At 40.9% G+C, this 22,936-nt stretch overlaps 1 protein-coding gene across 1 annotated transcript; it reads left to right on the top strand.

The window, feature by feature from the left end:
• The first annotated feature begins 18,535 nt into the window (after positions 1-18,535).
• On the top strand, positions 18,536-20,488 carry GK2 (glycerol kinase 2). The gene has a single exon (XM_032332051.1). It carries the CDS (start codon positions 18,641-18,643, stop codon positions 20,300-20,302), a length of 1,662 nt encoding a protein of 553 aa, XP_032187942.1. The 5' UTR covers positions 18,536-18,640; the 3' UTR covers positions 20,303-20,488.
• Positions 20,489-22,936: the final 2,448 nt, after the last annotated feature.

The following is a 22,936-nucleotide window of genomic DNA, read 5'->3' as shown; positions in this document are numbered from 1 at the left end:
GGAAAGTGAAGACCTTTACCAGATGTTAAATGAGAGGCAAGAGGGAAAGGACCAAGTTCAGGTGTAATAGCAGGTGGCCTTGAGAGTGAATATTAATCCGCCTGGATGTACGATTTCTATGCTGCATTTCACTTTGTGGGTATAAAACAGTGGGCGTGAGCCAGACAGTGCACATTAGAGGTTGTGTGGTCCTGTTACAACTACTCAATTCTGCTTCCGTCGTGCGGACGCATACAACATGGAAATCATGGCTGTGTTCCAATAAAACTTTATTTGTGGACACTGAAAATTAAATTTCATGATTTTTAGGTCATGAAATAATCTTTTTTGGAGATTTTAATCATTAAAAAAAATGTAATCACCATTTTGAACTTGCAGTCTACAAAAAGTAGTGGGTTTTATTTGCCATTGTCTGTCAACCCTGGGTACAGAGCACAGAAGCTAGACAGGGTCTTTGATCTTGGGTTGGATTTTTGTTCATCTAAGGAGTAGATGACAATAGTACAAAAAAACAAAGAATACTGGTGTGGCAGCCATTTGGCTGTTGTTTTCAGACCGTTTCCTGCCCTTCCCTTGCTCTGTAGGGAATTACATTTTCTAGGTGCCATTGTCAATTAGCTTTAGGTCCATTCAGTCATCAGGAAGCACAGGTAGAAGATGGGGGAGGGAGGAAGTGGCTGCATTATTATCCTTTTTATTTATCCTTTTAATTATTATGATTATGTAAGCCCCACAGCCACCTTTTTATACTCTGCTCTGGATTTTTTAGCTGGAATTCAGCTTTCCCTTCTGCTAGCTGACCCCTGCTGGCCTTGATAAATGGGGAACTCTAACCGGAGCTTGGAAGGCAGCAGAAGGGAAAGAAGCTGAGTTCCTTCCTGTTTGCTTTCTTCAGCGATGGTTTTTCACTCCTGCAGTGGTGGTTACTTCAGGTAGAAGTGATTCCAGTTTTCAGTTTTCTCTCTTCTTCCAGAACTGGCTTCATCACGCCTCCTTGAAGATCGGGCATAGAGCCGGCTCCAATCCTCTCCCCAGACCTGAGTCCCGGGTGCACAGGGACTGCTTTCTAAGCCTCTGAGCGTCTAGCGCAGCCAGGCAGTGCCCTCTGCAGCCGACGGGGCCCTGTTCTGCGGGCCTCACCTCAAGCACCGCGGTTCCAGTACGCTCAACCTCTTGCTTCTGCTTCCCAGGCTTTAGGATAGGAGCTGCCTGCTTCTTCCTCAGGGTCTCTGTGCTACCGCGTGTTCCGCTGTTAGTGTTTCAGTGTCCCAGCATCTACATGGCCAGTTTCCATATTAAACTCCTGCTGTTATGAGGGGCAAGTGTGGGAGGAGCCACCGTGGAAAGGGGTGGGTCGAGGAACTGGCCTTGTGCCAGGGCTGGACGTGCAGAGCCAGCGGGGCAGGGAGCCGCACCCACAAGGGAGCCTGTGGTGGCGACTGATCTACCTCTGGACCCGCCACAGACCCAAGGCCATGCATGAAAACCGCAGCCATGACCACTCTTGTTGCGATCATCCCGAAAGATGCCCTGTCCAGCGCGGGCTTGAAGAGCTGCCCACCCCGCTGCCACGCAGCAAGCCTCCAGCTTCCTCCGTCTTCTACCAGGCTGACTATGACACAGGCTTCAAGGACAGAAATGCCTTTGTCACAGGCGATACGTATGCAGTACATGGCAGGCTTGGGTCCACACCAGCATGATTACTGGCAAAAAGAGCAAAAGCTTTCTCAAAAAAAGGACGATGCCTCTGAAATGACACATGATTGACTTGAAAAAGCTGGTGGCCTAACGCAGTCACAAGTGGGGCCGGTTGTCTGATGGGTCTGCGTCTGAGCCATCTCTGAGGGAGGGTTAACCCCTTCCTTCTTGGGCTTCCGTTGATTGTATTCTCATGTAGATGGAAACTTGGAGAATTCCAGAATTCTCACCCAGGGCTCTGCCTGTGGCTCAGCGGACCCTTCTCACTACATCAGTTACATGCTTGCTCGCTTATTCAATAAATAGTGTGTACCTGGTTAAATAATTAATAATAATAATAGATGTGATTGCTCTTTTTCTGACTGGAGTGAATGATAGATACACCACGGCTCTTTGATCTCCCCTCTCGCTCCGCTCTGACTGGGTATTTCTGGAAGCAGCTCTATGTCCTCCAGCCCTTTGTGCATACTGTCCCTTCAGGACACCAGCTCCTACCAGGACACAACCTCCTACAGTCCTTGCCATAATTCCGGTCCGCTTCACTAAGCCCCAGCTTCCGGAGTATGGGGATGCTACTACCCATTCATGTCTTCTCTTCAGCCCTGGCATGGTAGCAACTTTGTGGTTTTGCTAATCTCTGAGTTTTCCACCATCCCTTGCTAGGTTTTCCAGCTCATCTGTCATATGGCATTAATTCTTTATATTGAATTCCACATATTTTAAATGTCCAGTGTGGTTCTATACAGTGTGGATCGATACAGCCAGTGAAAGTATAGTTCAGATGAACGATCTTGAGATCCAGGCTGGACAGGAAAGAGAGAGAGAGACAGAAGAGGCCTGTTTGACGATGAGAACATACAGAAATCACAAGAATAACAACCGTCATGACATCAGACAATGACACCTTGGGAATAAAGAATAAAGCTGTTGACATAGTAGGTTTCGATAAGAAAGTGAGACAGTCGAGTTTTTGTTTTAGAATAAAATATAATTCAACATATTTTCTATCAAACTTATTTAAGGGAATTTGATTTTGAAGTGAGGAAGCCAAATCAAGCAGCTAGAACAAATGTGAATAAAATATCTTCTTTGCCAAGACAATTTTATTTTATTTTAGACTTTGTTTATTTATTTGACACAGAGAGAAAGACAGAGAGAGAAGGAACACAAGCAGGGAGAATGGGAGAGGGAGACGCAGGCTTCCCACTGAGCAGGGAGCCCGATGTTGGGGCTCGATCCCAGGACCCCGAGATCATGACCTTAGCCGAAGGCAGATATTAATGACTGAACCACCCAGGTGCTCAATGCCAAGCCACTTTTAAATGAAAATTAAAACTGTAATTTCCAGGTTTACTAAATTGCCATTTAAAACACACCAAAAAGAAAACTGCTGCCTGCTCTTACCAGATGTTCCGCAAACATTCAGCATCACTTGATAGGTATTAGGTCATGATGCACAAGTAGCACTGGTCCTTAGACATATTTCACTTGTCAATTTTGTTGTGGTTGTTGAAAAAATTTGTGTATCAAGATTATTATGATTATTTTTAATTAACTTTCTTAAGGTTTAACAATTAACTATTTTGTCTCATTTAGTCCCACAGCCTGAAATACCATTCATATACATCCCCATATCTGCCTCCCTTCTCAACTTCACACTCGTACCCCCGGCTGCCTAGCTGGCATTTCTGCTTTCGTGTCTAACGGACACACCTGACATTGAACATGTCAGAACGGAGCTCCTGACACCGGCTTACTCTCCTGATGGTGACTCCTTCCTTATGGTTCCTCAGCCCCAAACCTCAGAGTCATCCTTGATTCCTCTCTCTTCTTCATGGTTCACCAAATCCATCGACACATCCCATGACCCCTGCCTGCAGAACATACCCAAAATTAACCACATCCCACCAGCTCAACCAAGTTGAGTACCCCAAATGCACACACAGTCCATTTATAAATAACTGTAGTTATTTGAGAATGAAAAAAATACTATATATGTGCATTAGTTTTAGTGCATAAGTTATTTGGACAAAAATACTCATTAAGTTTTTTATGACAACCTACTTAAGGAACAGAACTGTGTGGTAGTTCTTTTGGTCTAGAGATACTGTGAAAAAAAATAAAATAGATTACTGGGAGCTCCCTGCAACTAAAAAGTCTGGAAACAGCTGTTTTAAGCACTTTACCACCTTATGGCTTTTACATCCTGTTCGTTCTGCGTGGAAAGCCCCTCTTCCACACACCTGTATCACTGACTTTACTTTCACAAAGAGGCAAACTCTAACCACCCTATTTAAATGGTAACCAGCCCATACCTTTATCCTGGCACTTTTTCTTTTTAAAAGATTTTATTTATTTATTTGACAGAGAGATAGAGAGAGCCAGACAGCACAAGCGGAGTGAATGGCAGAGGGAGAGGGAGAAGCAGGTTCCCCGCTGAGCAGGGAGCCTGACACAAAGCCTCGATCCCAGGACCCAAGATCATGACCTGAGCCAAAGGCGGAGGCTTAACCCACTGAGCCCCCCAGACACGCCATCACTGGGCACTACTGATTTCACTAACTTCATTTTATTTTTTCCTTCATATTATACACCACCTCAAGCAAACATGCAATTCATTTTTCTTGTTTATTGTTACTCTCACTAGCATACAAAGAAAAAATAGCCTGTTTTATTTCCTGATGTATTTCAAATGCCAAGGGCATGCCTGGCTCATAGCCAGTATTCAATAAATATTAGTTGGAAGGAATAGTTTTATTTCAAGCTCTACAAAGGTGACCATGTTTAAAAAAATAAAATTAGGGGGAGGGGAACAATTAGCTTAAAACACTCGTTCAAAAAAATAAAAGCAAAAAGAAAAGCACCACTCCTTCAAAATGTCATGTGCTTTTAGATATTTAGGTGGGACAAGATTTTTTGAATCCCAGGCTAAGGAGTCTCATCTATATAACTACAAAATGAAATAAATCTTCCTTTAAAAAGGAAGGGGACTTAGAGTGGAGAAGGGAGTTGGGGGAAATTGGAAGGGGAGGTGAACCAGGAGAGACTATGGACTCTGAAAAACAATCTGAGGGTTTTGAAGGGACGGGGGGTGGGAGGTTGGGGTACCAGGTGGTGGGTATTATAGAGGGCACGGATTGCATGGAGCACGGGGTGTGGTGCAAAAATAATGAATACTGTTATGCTGGAAATAAAAAAATAAAAAAATAAAAATAAATAAATACAAAAAAAAAATAAAAAAAATTAAAAAAAAAATAAAAAGGAATCAAAAAGAAAAACAATTGTGTTCTCTTAGCTTTGTTATCCAAAATTGTAAAGATGATGAGAAAATTGTGGAAAGTACAGCAAGACGAAAATCACTAAGTAGGAATAGTGACAATGAGTTTTCTTACATGCAATAATTCAGTAAATATACTTACTGATAGTCAATATTGTGTAATCTTCTACTAACAACTGCATGAAAAATAAAGACCCCAAGCCCTGATCTTGAGCAATACATACTAGCAGTCGCTAACGTACATGGGAAAGCTCTTAGTGCCTTGGGACCAATACAGACAGTGTAATAGGGATTGAGAAGAAAAGAGGAGAAAAGAAAAATTGGGGAAGCTTCAAGGAGAATTTAAACAAGGTTTTAACAATGTTTAGAATTAGAAATGCATAGATTGTGGGGTAGGTGTGGGGGAAATGGATCTTTGAGGCAAAGAAGAGGAGAAATATTTTTTAAAGAAATTAGAGGGATAAAATAAAGTAAGGTTTGTTTGTTTGTTTGTTTTGGGGTTTTTTTGGCAGTTTGGGGTCCATTTTTCTAACAGTCACTGAACATGGGTATGAATGTGTAAGGCTGCCTCGGTTTATTTGGAGGCCCTTTTGAATCACTTCATCACGGTCTGTCTTTAACACGCGCCCTGCTTGGGCTGTGTACCCTCCAGTTTTCTTCGCGCTCCCTCCTGTTCTCGGCCAAGCAGGGGGACGGCTCCCCCGAGGCTGGACTTGTCAGGCTCTCCTGTCAACTGACTCGCGTCCAGGTTTGGCAGAAAAATGAAAGAGCGAGCCAGGGAGAGGGCGAGGTATTGTTCTCTCTTTTCGCCCTGAGCACCGTCTCTGGCAGCAGCTGTTCCTTTTGTGGCTTCAGAGTCTCCAGGACCTTTATTTATTTATTTATTTATTTTAAGATTTTATTTATTTATTTGGGAAAGGGTCAGAAAGGAGGGAGAGGAAGAGCGAGAGAAGCCGCAGCAGACCCTGCCCAGCCGGGACCCGCTCCGCACGCAGGGGCCTAGCGCAGGACGCTGAGCTCAAGGCCTAAGACGCAACCGAGAGCCCGATGCGCCGCGGACTGAGTCGCCCACGAGCCCCTTCCCGGGCTTCCACCGGATGATCCTCCTCATCTCTGCTACTACCACTCGTCTTCTAGTCTTACAGGGAGTTGCTTACTTCTTAATCCGCGGGTTGCCTCACTCTTTCATTATAATGTGCGACTCTTCTGTCACCCAAGAAATCAAGTCAATTTCTTGATTTCAGTTACTTCTGTTGCAAGTGACGGACGTGGTTTCCATTTTCCTGGTTAGACCCCAACTCTGACAATTTAGTCATTGTTATTTCATTGTCTGTTATGGATTCAAGTGCGTTCCCCCCCAAATTCCTGCGGAGAAGTCCTAACCCACAGAAGGTCAGCATGAGACCACGTTTGAAGATGGCGTCCTTTTTCTCTTTTTAAAGACAGTATCTTTATAGAGGGGATTAAGGTAAAATGAAGTCATGTGGGCGAGTCCTAATTGACCTGACCCATGTCCTTCCAAGAAGAGATTAGGACACAGCCACAGACACACACAGAGAGGCCCGTGTAAAGATGAAGAGGTGGACACAGCCATCTACAAGCCAGGGAGAGGACACAACCCAGCCAACACCTCGATCTCAGACTCATCACCTCCAGAATGGTGAGAAAATGAATTTCTGTTGTGTCAGCCACCCAGTGTGTAAGGCAGCCTGGGCGAAGTAAAACAGTATCTCTACAGATATGCCTTTTTCTAAGTTTATAGCTATGATTTCTTTCTAAGGTTTTCATCCCTCTCAATTTTCAAAGTTCAGTTTGTAAACAGAGCTCCTTGAAGGCCTACTTTTTACAAAATACAAAAGCGGATTTTTTTGAAGTGGGCTCAATGCTCAGTGTGGGGCCCAGCGTGGGGCTCGAACTCATGACCTGAGATCAAGATTTGCGCTGAGATCAAGAGTCAGATGCTTAACCAAGTGAGACCATCAGGCGAACCTAAGGCAGATTATTTGATGATTTTGCTGATGTTTATATGTGTTCAAGAACTATTTTCCTTATTTGGTCATGAGCACATATTCCATATTTGATTTCTTATCAGTTTTAACACTTGTATAGTTTTCAGCTTAATTCACATACTAAGCCCGTGCATCTATTTACCTCCACTCCGAAACTTCATGGACAGACCACTGCTGCACACCTATGAGGGTGCCTAATGGCATGTATAACCAGGCTTGAACTTGGGTAATCAATTAAAGACTGATAATAATTTTCACCCAGAGCCTATCATGAACCTTCTTCAGGCTTTATAAGTATGGCTTTGGCTTGTAAATACTGTACGTCATGGGGATATTAACAGTAAAATACCACTAAGCACCTGGAAATATGTCCAACTTTTCAGTGTTAGCAAAGCATAATTTCTGCATTCTAATTTAATCAGAATTATTCTATACGTAATCTGTTGAGTGTGTGGTACTCTAAGGCACATTGCATCTAGCGAATGAAAAGTCATAGCCTTTCCTTACTTATGGACAATCCGCTCGGTACACACAGAGTTGAGGTATGGGGGAGGAGAAAATTGGTAACAGTAGTGGTTAGCCTCTCATAGCTCTTATTCTGTGGACACTCACCTAAATGAAAGACAAAATCTGGAGTAGCTGACTTGGAAGAGGAGAAAGCTAAGATAAAAGCAGGGAAAAATAACGAGAAGAACCTGTCACCTCTCCCACCCCCAGTTATACTCACTCAGTCTTAACCATTTCTTACCTCTTTTTTCTTAATAAAGATTTTTTATTTACTTATTTGACAGACAGAGACCACAAATAGGCAAAGAGGCAGGTGGGGGTGGGGGGAAAGCAGGCTCCCTGCTGAGCAGAGACCCCCCCCCCCCAATTCGGGGCTCGATCCCAGGACCCTGGGATCATGACCTGAGCCTTTAACCCAATGAGCCACCCAGTGCCTTGCCATTTCTTTCCTCTTAACACATATTAAAACTTATAATTAGTTTCCTTTTATTTATTGTTTTTGCTTGACTTAGCCACTAGAAACTCACAAAGACAAGGATTCTGAGTGTCTGGTTCACAATTCTATCTCAGAGGCTATCTCAGCAACTATGAAATAGTTGATACTTGGGTAAACATTTCTTGACGGAAGGAAGGAAGGTAAAAAGGAGAAGCACAGAAGGACAGACTCCCAGTCTATGTGGAAGGCATTACTAAAACTAAAATAATGCCCAAAGCAATCTTCTCTCTTTAGGTATCTTACCCCATAGGGTGAGGGAGAAAAAGAATACCAGACATGAAAAAGAAGCTGATAGCACTTCTCATGTGCCCTCAGGAGTTCCGAGGACGAAGAGCACAGGGTGCGTCCCGATATGAGGGCCCACCGGGAATATGAGAAACAGCCCAAGCGAGAGAAGAGAAGTCAGTCACAGAACGACAGATACTGTGTGGTCCACTTCGGTGAGGTATCAAATATAGTCAAACTCATAGAAGCAAAGGATAGAATGATGGTGTCCAGGGGCTGGGGGAGAGAGCAATGGGGACGTGCTAATCAACTCAACACGCTCAAAATTTCAGTTATGCAAGAGGAGTAAGTTCTCGCGATTGAAGGAGCAAACACTGTACTTACAGATAACAATACTGTATTACACATTTAAATAGCAATTAAGACGGCAGATCTCACGTTACGTATTCCTACCATCGAGAGAGAGAGAGAATTCATCATCAGCATCAACCTCCAAATGTTTTCCACCCTGCAAACCCATCAGCGTTCCTCTAGGATGCTATTTCATGTCAAAGCCTGGCTGTCACAGTGAAGAGCCCCGTTCAACGCTCTCTGGGAGACCAGGGTCTGCAGGACGTCCACCAGGCACTTCAATGGTGACCACCACCTGCAAGACCCTCCAGGACGTCACTGCGCTCCCGGCCTCCACGGCTCTATTAGCCCGTCTGATGAAAAGAAGGAGTCTCACGGCACCCGGCGCTCTGCAGTGTGTTCCTCCTGTCCCCTCAGGCTGACTGGAGCGCCCATCTGCCCCAGTTTTCAGCAACGGCAAAGAGGCCCAGCTTGCGGGGAATGAAATATCTACTGGGCGAGGGGCTGTCAATTCTGCAAACGCTTGTCAGTTTCTGCAACTGCCTCTGAGGGTCTGAGGTAATTTTCATGCATTGTGACAAAGTGCTCCCAATCTAAGTCTAAACATTTGGCAACTTTTTACGGAGTGTAATTACATATCATTCACTATGATGATTTCCTAGCTTTATCTACCTTTTAAGATGATTATCACAGGTGTTCTCATGCCCCTTGGTTGTTTTTTTACTAGATTTTCAGTTTATACAACAATAAAGCAATAAACAGGTTGTCTAGTATTGAGATTACTTATAATTAATAAACATTTTTTAGTTAATATGTATTAAGATATTAAATATATAATGAGTTAAGCCTATGTATTTCTATGTAATGTATATAATACTTTGTCTATATAACTGTTCTGACAGTAACTTTTGGGAGGATACCAGTAACTCATTTCATCATTTTAAATCATACTTAATCACTGGGCCAATTCATTTCATTTTAAACATGGTAGCAAAGTAATGCATGAAGAGATACATAGTTCCCACTTGATATTATAAAACACATTTCTCTGCCAGTTTTTATCTCTGCAGAATTAAACTTATATGTTTCCCCCAAGCTGAATAAAGTTCGGTAAAATGGCAGACTCTGGTCTACTGGAGAGTAGTTTCTCCAGGTGTGACTTAATGCTTTGGGGTAGAGTCAGACTACTGGATGAGTTCCAGGACAAGCTGAGGATTTAAGTACATTGTTCACCTTTTGATAATATATTTTCAGGCTCTTATAAAAGTGAATCCAGGAGACTTGGAAGAGCCATGAACTGTTTTGGTATACACGCTAGTTATGCCTTAAACATTCCAGCTGCTCCAGAGGAATCCTAAAATACTGTTCAGTTCTACCTGTGTCTCCAATAGGAAAGATAACCTCTGGGACAGTCCCCCAAAGTGCACCAGAGACTTTCAGGATGATTGTAGGATGATGCCAGCACCAAACACATATTCTATTTTCCCTGAAAACTGATCACACCTGGGAGTGGGTCAGGCTAACCAACCGTCAATCAATAAAATGATATTTATTAAATGGCTCTATATGCCTGGCATTGGTGGTGACCATGACAGAGAGACAGGGGGCTGCCTTCACAAGGCTGATAGCCCAGCAGAACTGCCATACACTTAACAACTAATTCAAGTGCAATGACTGTTAGAAAAGGGGAAATACAAGGTACATTGGGAGATTAAAGGAATTAAAGGAATTAATACAAAGGGATTAAAGGAATCTAAGGTTAAGGGATCAGGAAAGGTTTCCTTCAAGAAGGAAAAGCAGCTGAAATCACCTTGGAAAAGAGACGATAGAACAGAGAGGGGAGTATACCCAGGGGAGTGAACAGCATATGATCCACGACTACCGGAGAAAGTTAAGACGTCTGTGGCTCTTCAACAGTAGACAGTGGATTCTATATCTAGAACATCTAAGTAAGAGGACATAAGTTATATCACTTTTAGAAACATTTCTAAAAATTAAAAAAGTGTACATTTCTGTTCACGAGACCCAGTGCTGATGGGAGTGAGGTGGCAGAGGGCATAGCAAAGTCAGGAACACACGGTAATGTTCCTTCTTAGTGATACAAGGTCATTATGAAACAAAGAAAGTCTACCACTACCTTACTGCCAACAAAACAAATCTCTCTCCAAACACCTGCCTAGTCATTGCCTGAATTAAATTTACCAGCCCTAAAGAGCAAGTTAACTTGGACAACAATTTTTAAAAAAAAAAATCTTTAGGTTTTTACATGAGGGAAGTTTCTTTAGACATTATGTAAATTCTACCCCCAAGAAAAAGGGTCTCAAAGGTAATTTGACTTGCTAAACGCCACAAAGCTGCTACAAGTCAGAGCTAGAACTAAAATCTTGATTCTTACTCTAATGTTGTTTACATTATTACATTTAGATGTTTAAAAACTTATCTATATACTGCTGCTCTCCGGGAAATGTGATAATGACTGGGCAAAGATCAACAACAACGAACAAGAAGTACCTGTTGGTCAGGTTATTCAGTGAAGGAAACAATCAAAAAAACTAAAAGGCAACATTCAGAACAGAAGATATTTGTAAATAACATACCTGATAACGGGTTAGTATCCAAAATCTAGAAAGAATTTATCAAACTCAATACACCCCCCAAAACTAAATAATCCAGTTAAGAAACAGACAGAAGACATGAAGAGATATCTCTCCAAAGGAGACATATAGATGGCTAATAGACACAGGGAAAGATGCTCAACATCACTCAACATCAGGGCAATATGAACCAAAACTACAATGAGGTATCACCTCACACCTGTCAGAACGGCTAAATTTAACAACACAGGAAACAACAGATGTTGGTGAGGATGTGGAGAAAGGGGAGCCCTCCTACACTGTTGGCTGGGATGCAAACTGTTACAGCCACTCTGGAAAACAGTCTGCTCATCAAAAAGTTAAAAATAGAGCTACCCTATGACCTAGCAATTGCACTACTGGGTATTTACACAAAGAATGCAAAAATGCTGATTCAAAGAGATACATGTACCCTGATGTTTATAACAGCATTAATAACAGTAGCCAAATTACAGAAAGAGTCCAAATGTCCACTGACTGACAAATGGGTAAAGAAGTGGTACACACAGACAATGGAATATTACCCAGCCATCAAAAAGAATGACATCTTGCAGTTACAACGACATGGAGATGGAGCTAGAGTATATTATGCTAAGTGAAATAAGTCTGTCTGAATGAGACGATACCATCTGATTTTACTCATATGTGGAATTTAAGAAACAAAACATGAATAGAGGAGAAAGAAGAAAAACAGAAAGAGGCAAACCACGAAATAGGAACTTAACTATAGAGAACAAATGGAGGGTTGCTGAGGGGGAGAGGAGCGATGGGCTAAACGGGGAACGGGTAGTAAGCAGGGCACCTGGGATGAGCACTGAGTGTAGTGTGTAAGTGACGAGTCACTGAATTCTACTCCTGAAACCAATCTTATACCGTATGTTAACTAACTAGAATTTAAATAAAAACCTGAAACAAACAAAATAAGGATTCTATTATATGACAACTGTAATTTTGTAAATAATGAGACAGAAATCTTGATATTCGAGTACCAGTAATGTGTTCCAGTTGTTCATTTACAGCGATCATAAGCAATGACTATAAGAATGTAGACAGCACGCTAGTACAGTAAAAGGTGAGCAACCATGGCTCTAATCATTACTTAGCAACAACACCCATTTTTCCAAGTTCAGTTTGACCTCCAGCCCCTGTACCTTCTTTTAACATATATAAATAATACATGCGTGCACACACAAAAAGTGCGAGAGAACATTCCTACCACGTTGCTTGAACTTATTTGTCCTCTTGAAGAGTATGTGCAGGCATCTCACACATAATCCACTAGGGAAATGCGTGGCAGGAACACATCACTAACTAAAGGCAGATTCAGATGCCCATTACACATTCAAGAAAAGGTCACAGCCTCCGATTCTTTTCTGTGTCTGTGCTCTGCAGCCCCCCCCCCCCATGTCTTTCACAGAAGGGTTTTTCCGCTCTGGGTCTTGTACAAGGGACATCACTGAAACAACTTCTCCTCTCCAGCATCTCCTTTCCTCTCTCCAGGAAAGAAGCTGTAGAGTAACATTGTGGATAAGAGTGGACGGAATCAAAAAAGTCATTCATGCCATCTGCCTGAGAGGTTCTTTTGCTCACTTACTCAGCAACAATGAACCACAGCCAGGCTTTAAAATGAAACACTTTCCTCCCCCAGCCCTGCCACACACACACACACACACACACACACGGAAAGATTTAATGTCTGTATTTTTTTTTTCCAAAAAAAAGAAAAAGAAAAAAAAAGATGGGTGTGGGCAAGAAAGAGCATCTTTCACATTCTGCATTTTCAGAGTAAGTATCCAATGCGACTTGCCATGATAACTAAATTTATTATTAACTGTGTATTTCATGATGTTAGTGACAATATGTTAATGTGATTTTTCACGTCCTCCTGCAGTGAACAGATGGCTCCTTTTACTTTACTTTCCACATCAAGTGTGATTATTTCTTGGTGCCAAAAGCCACCTGCCGCTCCTCGGTCTCCAGTCTAATTTTTTATGTTGGTAAAACACAGCAGGACTTGTTATCAGTTGGATGGCATCTTAATAAAAGGAGACATGCCAACATATTGACATCATGTTCAAGGGGAAACTTCAGCCCCTTCAAACCCTTAACCCCGTTCCCCTACCCCCTTTCAAAAAGTAAGGGAGAAAAAGAAAAAAAAAAAAAAAGGGATGCAAAGACCCCACCAGTTTCAAGATGTTTGATTACAGTTGTTGGGCCTAGAGCCAAGATGCTGAGTTGGCCTCCCTTTGTTCCTAAACCCAAGCACCTCACTCAGGGCTCTGATCTTTCATCCTGTGTAATGATAATTAGCTGTAACATATTCCAAAGTCAAATGTAAGCAGGAATACATTAACATTGAGAACAGTGTCAGGGCAATTTTCACTGGGAAAATGACAAAGAACACACACACACACACAATCAAAAATTTCAAGAATCAAACATTCGTAAAATCACTTTCATAGCCGTGAATATTAAACTCATTCTCTTGTCTGTTATGAGTGCTTACCTAGAATGCCAAGGCCTCCTAATGTGGATGCCGTGATTCCCACAGCTCCTGCTTAACAGAGAAAACATGAGTAATAAACCACGGTAGCTTGCTTTAATTTTTCCATTCTTTATTAGAACAAAGAGGGATACTATGTTCGGTGATTTGTGGTCCAAGAAGAGGTCTTCCAGGCGATTGGATGGCATGGCTCTCAACAGCTGGTCCAGCACATTTGGGAAACAGCATGTAGAAAAATGCGTCAGTGTTTTGAAGATTACCAACTGTGATGATGCATTGGTTATGACACAATCTCAAAAAATGTTACATTTCCTCACCACAAACTATATAATCCAATACCCTTTCCATCAGGGCACTAACTCTCAAATTCAAGAGTAAGATTAGTCCAAATTTGGTGAAACTGAAACTTTCAAAACTGATTCCAATTCTTTATAGGTTGGAAAGGATAGCAGTATTCTCGAATGCTTGATACTCCTTGTTAAAACCTGAAGAGTTAAGCGTGCAGCTGGCTTTCTAGGATTTACAGTTTATAAAGGACAGAGAAAATTCCTACAATAAAGCTACAAATATATTAATAAAAATGGTTCACACTTAACAGTTCTCTTGAGATGAACAACTTTAACTAGATTTTTCCACTACAGAATCTTTCAAATCAATATACACTTGGCAGTGACTCTTTTATTCCTTTTAACTGTCCCTCCAAACAAACAAAAGAACCTGTATGAAATAGATCTCTATTAACTGTTTTTTTTTGCTACTTGACCAGCTTTTTATCTGCAAAACATTTCCCCAATATTTTTTATAAAAATTTGCAAGCATACAGAAAAGTTGAAAGAACTTTACCACCAACACCATCCAATCTACCACATAGATTCTACAGTTAATATTTTACTACATGAACTTCATCATGTATCTGCTCATTTATCCATCCCTTTATCTATTAATCAACCTCCTTATTACATTAGATTGTAAAGTGAATAACCAATAGCCCATCAAGCAATCAAAATTAAAATGATCTTGACTTTATGACAATAAAATGAGGATCACATATAGTGGTATTCATTATCTCACTGAACAAATATTTCTTAAGTTTCTGCTTTGAGTCAGGCACTATTCTAAGTACTGAAGATACAAAACTGAATAAAACAAATAAGATATTGGTCCTCATTGAACTTATAATTAAGTGGGCTTGACAGGGGAAAAATAGTAATTAAGGGCATGGTTCTCTAAACATGATTCGCAAAGGAAGATATGTCAGTATAGGTGAATAAATTTAATTCAGACTGTTCTTAACTTAGAGGTTGTTAAAAGGGCAGGGAGAACATTTTATGTACTACTATATCGTTGCCTAAAATAGAACCCACATATAGCAACCTCTCAAAACATTTGTCAAATTACTGAATGAATAAATACATTTTAAATCTGACACTGTAATCATCATTTGAAAGATTTTGTATTAGGAAGTAATTGCTCAAAGAGTAGTCTGAAAGGTAAATAAATAATAATAGAAAGTCAATTAGTTTAAGAACTCTAATTTTAACAATCTTATCTTGTAAAAAAAATAAAAAATAAATAAAATGAAAAAATAAAAATTAAAAAAAAATCTGATTTGTGCGTGTGTGGGGGGGTACTATTCTGCATAGCATGTCCACCATTAAAAGCATCTGCACTGTGTAGAATATAATAAAAAGAAATAACAATTACCCTATGAAGTTGAATGTCTTCACAAATAAGATGGTGTCAATGATTATTCCAGAGGTGCTTATTTTAGAACATGTGCAAGTATTATAGACTAACAATGTAAAAATTTTGTGTTTTAAATTTTATTTTGAAATGAAAAAATAGTGGAATTAGTTTAAACTTCATAGTTAAAAAAATAAAGCACTGTTGTCAACTTTGGTTAAATCCAACAATAGTTTGCAATTGCTCTACAAAAGTTAAATCAATCTGGGCAACTTTTCATTCTAAACTAAGACACTTATTATCTGATTATTTAGTGGCTACAATATTGTAACCTAATTTTGTAAACTAATATGTAAACCAGTTTTTTATAAACTCAAACTGATGCCTTTGTAAATAAGTCACTTGTATTAAAGACAAAATACTTAAAGTAAGCAGCTCTTTCTGCTCCTAGGTCCTGCCCCCATGCTTTAATAAAAACAGGTTTTTGCACCAAAAAACAACAAACAAACAAATTCTTATAGTATTCCTAGCCTTAAAAAATAATGAGATCAGGAATATTTGTCTGTATGTATTGGTGTGGCAGAGGACAAAAGATGTAGAGAAATAACCTTCGGTCAAATCTTTTTATCGTGTAGATTAATGTATACATATAATGTTTACTATGGCCAAATACTTGGGAAGAAAAAGAAACATTTTAAAAAGTTTAAAAATATATGTTTTTAGTGAATTCAAGCATAGTATGGTAAACTGGAATACTGGTGAATGTTGTCTTTAAATTTCTACTTAGAAAATCTCTGATAGAATTTAAAAATCTGAAAAAGATATGATCAGGAAAATCTATCATCTTCAGATTATTTCAATCTTCTAGTATTCAAATTAAGTCTGGTAATTAATTTTGCTCTTCTGACTTCAAAAAATTTCTTGAAGGGCTTACCTAAATGGAAAATATGATCTAATTAAAACAGTAAAAAAAATTGTTGATTTTTATGTTATTTTATAGCTTGTTCTGTTGGTTTCATTAGGGGAAAATGAGCTTTATCCTTGAGATACCTTAAAACCAGAGTCTATGGCCTAATACTGAAAATTGCCATTTATTATTTAATAAATTTAAATTTAATGTGTAAATGAATATTTATTCACCAACTTTCCAATCAATCGGAAAATTTAAGCTTCATTCCAGTGGCCTTCTACTCTGGCCAAGATGGAGTAGCAGAGTAAGTTTATCTACATTTATCACCTGAAACAATTTTTAAAAAGAAAAAAAAAAAAACGAAATAGTTTACATAATTCAGAAATATTTAACAACAGTTCACAAGATGGTGGAGATCAGCCAATGAAGGGTAGTGATCCCTAATGGACAAAGAAAGAAGTGGCATGAGTATTCTGACTTCCTCAGCTTATTTCCTTGAGGGAGCGCTGAGGCTACAGCACTGGAAAGCCAAACCCAGGTGGAACCTGGTGAGTAAAATCCGTGTGGTGAGGAGATGGAGCCGGGCATCTGAGCACCCAGCAATGAAGGCATCTAGAGTGAGCAGGACATGGTATTGAAAAGAAAAGTGTCATACAAGAAGAGAGTTCTGGAAATCTTCAAAGGTGCTCCCTGAGAATTCAGTCAAGAATTGATCAGTGCATGTGTGTGAAGAAACTATTTGAACCTGGGGAAAGATGCGCATGAAAAGATTAAAGATAACACTGTCCAGCAAAGATAAACAGTGTTTGCCCAGGATTGGGAACAGAAATTATTCCCACCAGCCACTAAAACCACATTTTTCATGGGCCTTGAGTAGACTATACAAAGGGCTCTCATCACTGTAAAGGAGAGTAATTAGCCACAGACTGAGCACTGTCCTTGTTCTAGCAGCAAGCCTTAAAGGCAAGACCCCAAAGAATCAAACTCTTTCCAACTAAATTAACTGCATCTCAAAGTAAAGCTCAGAGTTTATAAGAACACAAAATATCCAGCAATTCAACCAGGTAAAACTCATATTTGACTCTTAATAAAAAATTGTCAGGCATGTAAAGGAGCAGGGAAATAGAAGCCATAATGAAGAGACAAATTAGTCATAACGGAACAAGAATCGACACTGATGTTAGATTTAGCAGAAAATGTAACTAAAAGTTATCTTAACTGTTCCATGTATTCAAAACCCTCAGTAAATATTTTTAAAATTCTGATTGAATTTCTAGAGATGAAAACTACAATGTATGAGGTGAAAAATACAGTGGATTCTTAACAGCAGATTAGATATTGGAGAAGAAAAGATTAGTAAATTGAAGTCATAGCAATAGAAAGTATCTAAAATGAATCATAGAAAAAAGAATGATACTGAGAGTTGGGACAACTCCAATCTGTGTAAGTGGAGTCTCTAGTGCAGAGAAGAGAGAGAAAATAAAGCGTGTTTGTAGAAATAATGGCCCAAGGTTTTCCAAATTTGACGAGATCTATAAACGCACAGACCTAAGTCACCCAATGTGCCCGGGCACAAGAAATAAGGAGAAAACTACACCAAATAACATCATTATGAAAGTGACCGAAACTACTGATACACAGAAAATCCAAAGGCAGTGAAAGGTAAGGAGACAGACACGTTAAAAACAAGGATGACAGCGAAGTCCGCGCCTGAAACAACACAAAACAGAAGGTGGCGGAGGAACAGATTCAAGGTTCTGAAAATTTTTTTAAAAGGTAATTAAAATTAAATTAAATTAAATTAAAAAGGTAATTTGAGTTCTACATCAAAGAAAATAGCTTTAAATATTAAGGTGAAGTACTTTCCAGACATTCTGTAGTTGGGAGACTTTTCCCAGCAGACCCAGTTACAGGAAATGTGGGGGGAAACCTTACAGGCGGCAAGAAGGAGACACCGTGTGTACGAATCCTCAGGGCCAAATGAAGGGCACTGGTCACTCCTTACACAGGGAAATTCATGACCTTTTTGTTTCTAAATCCTCCTCGAAACGCAGAGCGGCTCGGGGCGGGGCAGGGGGTGGCCTCTGCCGCAAGCGGGGGCAGCAGGTGCAGCGCGGTTCAAGCAGGTGCAGCGCGGTTCAAGCGGGTGCAGCGCGGTTCAAGCGCAGACGTTGCTCGGCCCCCGCCTCCCGCTGGGCGCCCCCCCCCGCGCCCCCCCCGCCCCCCCCCCCCCCCGCGCAGACGCTCCGACGCCGCGTTCCAGACGCACCTGCTGGGTGGCGCCCCTCCCCCGCAGCACCTGCATCACCTGGAAACGGCGCCGGAGCGCAGAGCCGCCGCCCGCCTCCATGGCAGCCCAGAAGAAGGCGGTTGTGGGGCCGTTGGTGGGGGCAGTGGTCCAAGGGACTAATTCCACTCGCTTTCTGGTTTTCAATTCAAAAACCGCGGATCTCCTTAGTCACCATCAAGTGGAGTTAACCCAAGAGTTCCCCAAAGAAGGATGGGTGGAGCAGGACCCCAAGGAGATTCTCCAGTCCGTCCACGAGTGCATCGACAGGACGTGCCAGAAGCTCGCCGAGCTGAGCGTGGACGTGTCCAACATCAAGGCGATCGGCGTCAGCAACCAGCGGGAGACCACGGTCATCTGGGACAAGCTGACCGGAGAGCCGCTCTACAACGCCGTGGTGTGGCTCGACCTCAGGACCCAGCCCACCGTCGAGAGCCTCAGCAAGAAAATCCCGGGCAATAACAACTTTGTCAAGTCCAAGACGGGCCTTCCCCTGAGCACCTACTTCAGCGCCGTGAAGCTGCGCTGGATTCTGGACAACGTGAGGCACGTCCAGAAGGCTGTGGAGGAGGGTCGAGCCCTTTTTGGAACCATTGATTCGTGGCTGATCTGGAGTCTGACCGGGGGAGTGAACGGAGGTGTCCACTGCACAGACGTCACAAACGCAAGCAGGACAATGCTTTTCAACATCCACTCTTTGGAATGGGATAAAGAGCTTTGTGACTTTTTTGAGATTCCAATGGACATTCTTCCAAATGTATGGAGTTCTTCTGAGATCTATGGCCTCATGAAAGCTGGGGCCTTGGAAGGTGTGCCGATATCTGGGTGCTTGGGGGACCAGTCCGCCGCCCTGGTCGGACAGATGTGCTTCCAAGAGGGACAAGCCAAAAACACCTATGGGACAGGCTGTTTCTTACTATACAATACAGGTCGTAAGTGTGTATTTTCTGAGCGTGGCCTTTTGACCACAGTGGCTTATAAACTAGGCAGAGACAAGCCAGTATGTTATGCGCTGGAAGGTTCTGTTGCCATAGCGGGTGCTGTTATTCGCTGGTTAAGAGACAATCTTGGGATTATAGAGACGTCGGAAGAAATTGAAATACTTGCTAAAGACGTAGGTACTTCTTATGGCTGCTATTTTGTGCCAGCCTTTTCAGGGTTGTACGGACCTTACTGGGAGCCTAGTGCCAGAGGAATAATCTGTGGCCTCACTCAGTTTACCAGCAAAAATCACATTGCTTTTGCGGCATTAGAATCTGTTTGTTTCCAAACCCGAGAGATTTTGGACGCCATGAATCGTGACTGTGGAATCCCCCTCAGTCATTTGCAGGTGGATGGAGGGATGACCAACAACAAGATTCTTATGCAGCTACAGGCAGACATTCTGCACATCCCGGTAATGAAGCCCGCTATGACCGAAACAACTGCCCTGGGAGCTGCCATGGCAGCGGGGGCTGCAGAGGGGGTCGGGGTGTGGAGCCTTAAACCCGAGGATTTGTCTGTCATCATTATGGAACGGTTTGAGCCGCAGATCAAGGCGACAGAAAGTGAAGTTCGTTATGCTACATGGAAGAAAGCGGTGATGAAGTCAATGGGTTGGGCCACCACCGAGTCTGAAAGTAGTGATCCTGCTCTCTTCTCTAGTCTGCCCTTGGGCTTTTTTATCGTGGGTAGCATGATAATGTTAATTGGAGCAAGATACATCTCAGGGATACCATATTAATACCAAGATGGATTCCCAACATGTGAGCTGCTTACATTATGAAAAAATCCACCACGTCTGTCTCTTAATAGGATGACGCTATCATAGACTCGATTTTATTTATAAACCACTTGCTGCATGACTTATGGGAACCCCAAAAGTAGACCTGTGGCTTGAAATAAATAAATTACAGTAAAAAAAAATACAGTAGAAAATGTGGTATGTTTTTTAAAAGGTTGGTCCAGCCACTCTGGGAGCTAACCCCCTTTATTTTTTCATAAAATCCCACTCCGTGCCCTCTAAAGTATACGATATTCAGATTCTATCTGGTGCAATCTTTCATTAAATATTTTCTAATATTTGTGGATCAAGATTTGGTTCTCTGTGCTGCACACACTTGATTAAAAGGTGTACCTAACTTGCTAAAACTTAGATATTGCCCTGGAAAATATTTGCCAAATTAAAAATTTTCAGACAGAAGCTTTTGATTTGTCTAAAAATAAAAATTTTCAGACAGAAGCTTTTGATTTGTCTGAAAATTTTTAATTTTCAGACAGAAGCTTTTGATTTGTCTGAAAATTTTTAATTTTCAGACAGAAGCTTTTGATTTGCCTGAAAATTTTTAATTTTCAGACAGAAGCTTTTGATTTGTCTGAAAATAAAAATTTTCAGACAGAAGCTTTTGATTTGTCTGAAAATTTTTAATTTTCAGACAGAAGCTTTTGATTTGTCTGAAAATTTTTAATTTTCAGACAGAAGCTTTTGATTTGTCTGAAAATTTTTAATTTGGCAAATATTTTCCAAGGCAATATCTAAGCTATGAGAATACTAAAAGAACTCATATTTCCATTAAACATTCAGCAAGATACTGTGGTCTCCCTCATGCATACAAAAGACGATTTGGGGAGTTTTTAAAAACAACAATAACCACAAGTCCCTCAGTTTTAGCAAGTTAGTTACACCTTTTAATCAAGTGTGTGCAGCACAGAGAACCAAATCTTGAATCAAAAGCTTCTGCACAGCAAAGGAAACAGTCAAAAAAACAAAGAGGCAACCCACGGAATGGGAGAAGATATTTGCAAATGACAGTACAGACAAAAGGTTGATATCCAGGATCTATAATGAACTCCTCAAACTCAACACACACGAAACAGGCAAACATATCAAAAAATGGGAAGAAGATATAAACAGACACTTCTGCAATCAAGACATACAAATGGCTATCAGACACATGAAAAAATGTTCATCATCACTAGCCCTCAGGGAGATTCAAATTAAAACCACATTGAGATATCACCTTACACCAGTTAGAATGGCCAAAATTAGCAAGACAGGAAATAACATGTGTTGGAGGGGATGTGGAGAAAGGGGGACCCTCTTACACTGTTGGTGGGAATGCAAGTTGGTGCAGCCTCTTTGGAGAACAGTGTGGAGATTCCTCAAGAAATTAAAATAGAACTTCCCTATGACCCTGCAATTGCACTCCTGGGTATTTACCCCAAAGATACAGATGTCGTGAAAAGAAGGGTCCTCTGTACCCCAATGTTTATAGCAGCAATGGCCACGGTCGCCAAACTGTGGAAAGAATCAAGATGCCCTTCAAGGGACGCATGGATAAGGAAGATGTGGTCCATATACACTATGGAGTATGATGCCTCCATCAGAAAGGATGAATACCCAACTTTTGTAGCAACATGGACGGGACTGGAAGAGATTATGCTGAGTGAAGTAAGTAAGTCAAGCAGAGAGAGTCAATTATCATATGGTTTCACTTATTTGTGGAGCATAACAAATAGCATGGGGCACATGGAGAGATGGAGAGGAGAAGGGAGTTGGGGTAAATTGGAAGGGGAGGTGAATCATGAGAGACTATGGACTCTGAAAAACAATCTGAGGGGTTTAAAGTGGCGGGGGGGGGTGGGAGGTTGGGGTACCAGGTGGTGGGTATTAAATTAGAGAGGGCACGGATTGCATGGAGCACTGGGTGTGGTGAAAAAATAATGAATACTGTTTTTCTGAAAATAAATAAATTGAAAAAATTATAAAAAAAATTTCAGACATTTTGCATGACTTTACTGATTATACTGATTTCCTATGTAGATCTTCTAAGTAGAGGACTTTTCATTTTTAAAAAATCTCTCCATTTTATTTGCTTTACTTGGCATGTATAACATTTATTTTTATATACTTCATATGGTGTAACCCAGTTATAAATTAAATGTATAAGAAATGTAGTATTAAATGTATTATTATATACATAAATATTTTAGGATAAACATTGGTATACAATTTGGGGCAGTGATGATGCATTTACCAGGAAAAACTTTTTCTTAAAGAGACAGTATTTAAAATTTAAGTATGTTTTATGATGACAGACAAAGAAGCATTTATGATTTCAACTATATTTCTTACACCTTACCTTTTTATTTAATTGCCTCAGCTGGATATATGCTGAAGAAAAAAAACTGTGGAATACTATGGTAAATGTTATTTTTAAACAAAAATTTTGTGTTGTTTGACTGCTAAACAAAAATAATATTATAGGGACACCTGAGTGGCTCAGTTGGTTAAGCGGCTGCCTTTGGCTCAGGTCATGATCCCAGCGTCCTGGGATCGAGTCCCACATCAGGCTCCTTGCTCCGCAGTGTAATATTG

Source organism: Mustela erminea, chromosome 2, assembly GCF_009829155.1.
Source record: "Mustela erminea isolate mMusErm1 chromosome 2, mMusErm1.Pri, whole genome shotgun sequence".
Lineage (NCBI taxonomy): Eukaryota > Metazoa > Chordata > Mammalia > Carnivora > Mustelidae > Mustela > Mustela erminea.
This window is presented reverse-complemented; position numbering and strand designations above follow the sequence as displayed.